Source organism: Camelus ferus, chromosome 3, assembly GCF_009834535.1.
Source record: "Camelus ferus isolate YT-003-E chromosome 3, BCGSAC_Cfer_1.0, whole genome shotgun sequence".
Classification (NCBI taxonomy): Eukaryota; Metazoa; Chordata; class Mammalia; order Artiodactyla; family Camelidae; genus Camelus; species Camelus ferus.
This window is the reverse complement of record NC_045698.1, coordinates 97,418,292-97,426,155: the sequence shown is the minus strand read 5'-3', so window position 1 is coordinate 97,426,155 and position 7,864 is coordinate 97,418,292. Positions and strand designations below refer to the sequence as shown.

Genomic DNA, 7,864 nt, shown 5'->3' with positions numbered 1-7,864 from the left:
CCAGGATAATGACTTTTACTTAGCACTTAAAGATACTTAAGAGCACTCTTGTGAAAATATCTACATTATGATCTAATAAATGGTTATGAGCTAGTTGTTCTCTAAGATGGCAAAGAATGGGGCTTTCAGGATCTGAGCAACTAACTCATGGTCAACAGTCAAAACTGATGAATTCCCACTTACCCATGACACTGAGAATGCGGGGTAATTTTAGGTTAGATCTCAATTCTAACTCCTTTCCCCACAACTATTAACAGTCAAATCTTCTTTGCAAGGTCAAGGATGCTAGAAATGCTAACCAAAGTAGCCAGCAGCTAAAATGCAGCACTTTAAGAGGTTTCAGGTATCACACTTTAGTTCTGAGATGAGTAGTGACACTGACAGATAAGACAAGTTTAAAACCAAAAGAAGCGGACGTTTATTCCTCAAGTTTTGTGCAAGAGTGTTAAGGTGCATTTGAAACAACCTGATGGCTAGAGAGCATCAGCCATGCCTTTCAGGCTGGCCTGGTTTACAAGTAGATTAGGAGAAGGAGGGAAAAAAGGTAACTTGCCTAGTTCACACGATTGATGTTCTGGCAAACACAGTTGTTTACAAGTTTCAAACTACATTTTACTAGAGTCAAGGGAAGACTTCAAAAAGCCACATACAGTACAATTTAAAACTGGATGAACATCCTGCAATGTTAGTGCAAAGTAATTATGTAGACTCTCCAATACAAGATTGTGCTCATGTTTCCCGGGTTTGGTCAATGTTGCTCTTTTACAATCACAATCACAGAAGCTTAACTTACCAAATAGCAATCAATGCTTTTGTTTTTTGTCCTATGCACCAAAGGAATGTCACAAGGTTTTGGTGAAATGTAGCTTAGTTTCAATAATAAAGCAAATTTCTTTTTAGTTTAACAGTCATGTTCCTGGAATACTGCACATAAAAGTTTCATGAAAATGCTTTTAAGCTTATGCCCTTACCCTGTTCAGTAAGATTACTTTCAAGATATCCTTTTTGCTATGTAAACTGGAACTGTTTTGTGATTTTGAAATGCAACCACTATAAATGAAAACATTTCGGGGGGGGGGATTGCACCATTAATCTCAGCTAGACAAAGTTCTTAAAATCAAAAAGCCTATTCACACAAAATTATATGTAATGACTGTAGTAATCAGTTTATTACACAGATTAATCATTCTTGAACGTACAAGCTCCAGAGGAGCAATTGGGTCTTTAAATATACACAAGTATTTCCATCAAATGAATTTTCACCCTTACATCCAGATAGACCTAAGCAGTTAAAAACATAAGAAAAATAAGAGCTATTAGCTATGTATTAACTGAGAAACCACATACAAACCAAAGAATATGGAAGAGAGAAAGAGGGGCTGAAGGATGAAGGGTGGGGAGATGTAAAAGAGTTGGGAACAAAGCCCATCACACTTCACATACTAATAGCTCCAATCCATTTAAATGTTGACCAGTTAAACTTAGACCTTAAAATACAGGATGTGGGTAGAGTTTAATCTGGTTGGTCATAACTTTCACCTAAGACGTAGGTCCTTCGGAATAAAATGAATACAGAAACAGCTTCATGTTCTTCGCCTTGCTTTTCATAACTGTTTTGAGTTTAATAGGATTCCACTTAAAAAACAATCTCCTACAGGTCAGTGGAGCTTTTCTTCCCCTTTCAAGCACACACCATACCCACCACCCCTTCACCTTGCCGTTATCCAAATTTAAGTCAATACGGGAAGCTTTAAATCTCACACCTAGGTTATGCCTGGAGAACTGGCTTGTCACACACACACTTCTCTGCTAGGAGGCAATGTTGGTACAGAAGTACAGTATTTCTAGTTTGTTGTTCCAAGTATGTACAACACGCAGCACTGCTGTATCAGGTAAACATGTGCACGGGGGAAGATGAGGCGTGGGCTCATAGAAAGCAGTCAAATGGAAATCAAAAGGACTTTCTCTTTCAGAGTTCCCCTATCTTTATTTGTAGAGGTTATCCAATAATTTCTTTAATTACATCGCATACTTCTGAGTCCATTCCCGAGCTATTCTGTTGTACCTGTACACACAAAGAGAAGCTTGGCTTAACACAGGTGAGGAGTCAGTTAGAAAGCAACAGATTTCATTTGTTATCCCATCTAGTAACTTGAGGGGAATAACTTATAGTACATTCAAGCTAGGCCATCTATCTACTTCAAATTTCTAATAAATGTTTATTCAATGACAGTGGAAAATGTCCTGTAACTGCTTCTAACAGAGGATTTCGATTAAATTTTAGCATTTGCTGGCATACCCTTTGTCTATACTTGATTGACAAATTTCTAAGACAAGATCTTCAACCCTTGATTTATTATTTGGAGTACAATAAATACTATATAATTCTACATTAAAAGGTTCTTGAAATCATATAATAATGATTAAATTGACATAATACTTTCCCCTGTATCAATAAAACAAATAGTGCTGGCAGAACTTATTTTAACAATTTAGGTTGCTAAAATGAATGGGTTTATTGCTCCAGAAGAATATTTCAGCAGTAAAATAAGTAGGGCAAAAGGCTCTCTAGTTCTTTGATTTAAAAATGTTCTGCTGAACATTACTACCACAATGTCCTGGGGAAAAGCCTCATAATTCTAGATATTGGACAAAATAGCTTCCTAATCAAAAAGAATGGTGAATAAATTCACAAATAGAAAAAAGCATGATCTAATTTTTTCTGAATTCAGCCAAAAATACATAGCTATAGATACTATTCAGACCTAAACACAGACAAAACTAAACTAAGAACCAACTGCTGTTAGAATCTCCCATTCCCAGCGGAGCTCCATTAAAATATACTATCTATACACCTCTCTAATCCAATAATTCAAATAATTCTCTAATCCTTCATATTTTAACTTCAGAAAATTACTATCTCCCATCTGTTTCCTCCTATAATCTTACTGAATAATACACAAGACAAAAAAGGTTACAACACTTTCAGTTACTATCTCTTTTGATATCCTGACCACTCTTTAATAATTCACAATACAATTGTAAAATATGTAAATTATACCTCAAGTTTTGTTTTAAAGGAAATTTGGAGCTTTCATGCCTTGCTGTGTTTATTCACCTTCTTTTTTAGATTATTCCAAATGGTTGAAAAGTCAATTCCCTTTTCCCGTTTATTTACAAATACCTACCTAAGACAAACAGGCTCTTGATGCACAATGTTTTGTATATGTCAAAAGCCAAGCAGAAGACATAAAGCCATGGGAAAATACATTGTAGAAAAGTTTTTCTAGACAGTAGAAGTCATATGAAACAATTAGAGTTAAAATCATCTACTTGATACCATCTAGCAATACTTGATGCAAATACTCCTCTTCTCTGTCCCTGAGGGAGTATATTAGGACTTCATTTTAAGTATCTGGCCCATACTCAGCCCTTAGTTAAGAAAGCGCTGAAATACAAACATCTCCACCCTACCACAGATACTCTTCTGTCTGGAGACAATACTTACTTTTCTCTATCTGTTTTGTAGATCCGAGCAATCTCAGGCACTAAAGGATCATCTGGATTGGGATCACACAACAGAGAACAGATGGACAAGAGTACTAGAATGAAAAAAAACGTATCCTTTAGTAGAGGATAAAAGCAAAAAAGGTTGAAAGAAACATGAAATGGCAACACAAAAGAAAATTTTAAAAATCTATTTATGTTGTAGTGCCGAGCAGCTTTGTAAGCTCTACCTAATTTTATAGTAACAGTAATCAACAAAGACTCTAAGACTTCTCTGTGCTTGAACTCCTAAGAAAGCTGGCCCAAGCTGGTGAAGTATCTTGCCCAATGCCCCTGGTTAGTAAGTGGAATTAGAAGGTCTTCCAAAATGGAATGGTCTTCCGAAGTTGAATCCAGGTTTTCCAAATTCTAGACCAATAACACTTTTCATACCCCAAAGTTCAATTTTTAGATGCCCATGTTTAGAGATAAATGGCTTTCAGAATTCCAAAGACAACCACACTACTGAATGCTCTTATTCAGAAATGACAACTAAGAAATCCAACAATCACTGCTTTCTCAATGGCAGGTACTATATTCAGATGTAATGAATTTGTTTTATTTTTAGTTGAAAACAATTTAGTCTAAGAACATAAAGGCCAGTACTTGCTTCCAAATGAGGGTGGCCACACATATTACAGAGGATACAACACATGTCTAACTAAAGTCTCAAATTACTGTCAATAACAATTTAGAATCTTATCTAAGCTATTTCTTCAGTGACAATCCGGAATGTAGCAGACAAATCGCAACAGTACAATTTCCTCTGTTCAAATCTGTTAATTTATGTATTCCTTATTGAAAGCAAAGAGGAGGCCAAAGCCACTAATTACATTAAGTCCAGTGGCCCCTGACATACTAAAATAAATTCCAATCTTTCTAGTCTGATGCTGACAGAACTCAGCTATCTTACTTCTAATGTTCTATAGCAAGAGACAATGATTCAGAGCCCACTTTACTCCCAAAACATCAAACTCCACAGGAAAAGGATTTATTCATTTTCCTATCAAATCTATCCTACAGAGATTAAGGGCTTCTGAGAGGCGAAGAAATTTTACACGCCCTTTATCATTCAGTTTTTAACAAAAAAGCTATTTCCTTGCCTTAAGAGTATATGGAAAGTAAAAAACATCAAGAAAGATGTTTTCTGACTCTTCATTCCTGTTGCCCACAATTCTGGCAGGTGGCATTCCCAGAACATCTTCTCTTCCCATTGTCAGGTGTATCACCTGATGCCCTCTTCAAGCACAGAACATTCTAACAGCAATTAGGAAAGATTTCATGTATTTCCTGGAAATGACAACAGGGAGTTATAGATTTTTGAATGTTCATAAAATTATTGACTATAGAAATAAGAAACTTGTCTGGCCTATCAAGTTGGCAGGATCACAACTGATTTTTCAACCTAAAATTTGACATACTACCATATTAGTATTTGTTATAAATTCCCTTTTGCTTACTCTTACAACTATTTCAATAAGGCTAAATTTAAAAAGATAAATTTTAAAGAAATAACTTTCATCATTTTCCTTCCAGGAAAGGAAGGTAGGATGGTATCTGGTTGGACCTGGTAAAAGATTCTTAGTACACTATTTAGTTCCTTCACTTTGTAGAAAATTGATTTTGGCTTATAATGTACTATATACTGTCTTTCTCTATAAAGAGAATAACTTCTATTTCTACAGCTTACATAGACTTCACTGAAGTGACTAAATTTTCATATATATATATATATATATGTACATTCTTCATCAGTACATATCCATTTTCATTAGTGTCATAACCTATGGTCACTTTGGATTCTAAAAATATATAATCAAGTGGTTTTATGGTACACTTATCTGCTTCCTTTAAGTTTTCTGTATATTTAGATCTCTTACCTATATGTACTCAAAGTGGAGGGGATTTCAGTCCAAATTATTGCCCTCGAAAACAGACTACATCAAAGGGATAATTAACACACACAGAGGATTCAGGCCTTTCACAGAACTGCTTGCCCATACATCAATTTACAAGAGTCTTTAAAACATTAAACCTAGGTATGTTGATACAACCAAATTCAACAAAATGTTACTGCAGGTATCTTAAAAGATAGCTATCCAGATAGAATAAATAAATCAAATAAACTAACAGCTCGTATGATTTAGAATAACTGAAAAATGCACATCAGGCACAGAAGGGGAAGAAAAAAAAAAAGCTGTAGTAACAATTTCACCTATTTAGATCTACCCCCTACCCCCACAACACACACACACACACACACACAGAGTCCCACCTCTCTTGGCCTCATTTATATCTAGATTTATATTTCCACTGCTACTTGGTGAAAGAAGAGCAACCAGGCCAGGAAATCACAACAACAGGCATATGAACACTTTCACAAGTAGCCCTTGATTTGCAAGGAGGCCTACAAAAAGAAAAGGGCCACTTATCTGTAAAACTGTTTCAGTCACAATTTTTAAAAATGTGGTCCTCTGATTTTTGTTTGCATTTTGCCTCAGAGTTTAACTCCAGAGTTTTTTTCCTTCAAAAAATTTATATAGCACAAAAACCCAAAACCAAAACCAAATAAAATTAATTTGCAGGAGTATACAAGTCTTATCATAGTAATAACTTGACAAATACCCAATACTTTTTACAGTAGTGACTTCATCCTAGTTATCTGGGTGCTTACAGGAAACAGTTAACTATGTGTTTCTGCTTTTTAGTCTTCATAATAATGATGAAGTAGTTTTTATCATCCCTATCCTACAGATGAAAACAGAGGAATACAGAAGCTAATTTGTCTCAAGTCTCATTCAATAAGAGAGCTGAGAACCTAATACAGGCAGTGGAATCCAGAATTTGTATTCTTTATTAAGAAACTATTTTGTCTCCTGTATAAATGTATACATTAAAGAAATAATAAAGTAGAAAATAAAAATATTTTTATACACCAATTTCACCACCCAAATACCCAAACTAGTTCTTCCTACCTATTTAACAAACTTTCTATACAACTCAAGTTACGGTGTATAACATTTTATCTCTTTTCTCCTTTTTTCAAACAATTTTCCACAGTATTTGTAAGGATCAATATTCTTTTGAATGCATGTGCTAGAACTTCTTCCTCTGTTGCACCAATATGTAATTTCTAATTTTCAGAAATAATGCTGTCACAAATTCACTTGCACATAAAGTTTCTTTTTTTTTTTTTTTAAACATTTGGAATTGTTTTCTTGGCACAAATGAATGAAACTAGAATTACTGGGTCAAAGGAGATGAATGATTAACTCTTTTTAATACATACTAACAGACTGGACTATACAAATACATACTTCTATCTGTAGTATACAAAAGCACTCATTTCAAAGTACTTCACTGACATTTTAGTTTTCTTTTTAAAAGATCTTTGTTAATTAAAAAGGTAAAGAATATGAACTTAAAATTTTTTCACTTCCTTGATTATTTTGTTTCTTCTTGTCCATTCATATATTGGGATCTTGGTTTTTCCTCTCAATAATTTATATATGTTCTTCATATCTGTTAAATGTATTAGCCCATTATCATTTTTGCAGTTTGTTTCTTACATTTGTATTCTGATAACATTTAACCTACTTGTGACTTCATTTGGGTATGACGTTGAGGAGATGGACAATTTCAAATCAACAAATAAGACAATGTTCAGTTTAGGGATATAAAAAAAAAATCCCCAATCTACTCATATAATTAGCTCTTATTTAGAAGAACTACTGGATCTTTCATTACAAAGTTAGAAACTTTCTCTACAAATTTTCAAAAATATATACACATAGGACAATACACCAAAGATTAAAGATATCCAAATAAAAATTTATATTAAATTGATTATCTTGAGGATGAATTTGTTCCTGATAGAAAACTCTTTTGAGGAAACTCTTCCCTGGTGACAAAGGGAACCATATTCAAAATCGTGTAATGGCATATAATGAAAAAGAATATGAAAAGGAATAAATACATACACATACACATACACACACACACACACATAAATGAATCACTATGCTATACACCAGAAATTAACACACTGTAAATCAACTACACTTCAATTTTTAAAAAAGGGTTACTGATAAAAAAAGTTACTTAAAAGGGTTACTTAAAAAAAAGTGTTTAATATAAAAAGAAGACAAAAAGAGCTGGTGAAACCTTAGAGTCTGAATATTCATTCTTCAAGAAACTAATGTCTATGTTTATAGCAGAAGCATTCCTCTAAAAAGATATTATTTCCTATTCTGAAACATTATATATTCCTTCCAATCATGGATCTCAAGGTTGGAAGAGACATTACTTGTCTTCTACT

The 7,864-nt window shown here is 33.9% G+C and overlaps 1 protein-coding gene across 1 annotated transcript in view; it reads right to left on the bottom strand.

Moving 5' to 3' along the window:
* Positions 1-1,140: 1,140 nt before the first annotated feature.
* The window catches only part of UBE2D2 (ubiquitin conjugating enzyme E2 D2), a 46,485-nt gene continuing 39,761 nt past the window's right edge, over positions 1,141-7,864 (bottom strand). Inside the window, exons 6-7 of the mRNA XM_032476874.1 lie at positions 3,509-3,602; positions 1,141-2,065 (exon numbers count right to left, since the gene is read on the bottom strand). Coding sequence (XP_032332765.1) covers positions 2,020-2,065; positions 3,509-3,602 — 140 coding nt within the window. The 3' untranslated portion in view covers positions 1,141-2,019. The remainder of the gene's footprint in view (positions 2,066-3,508; positions 3,603-7,864) is intronic.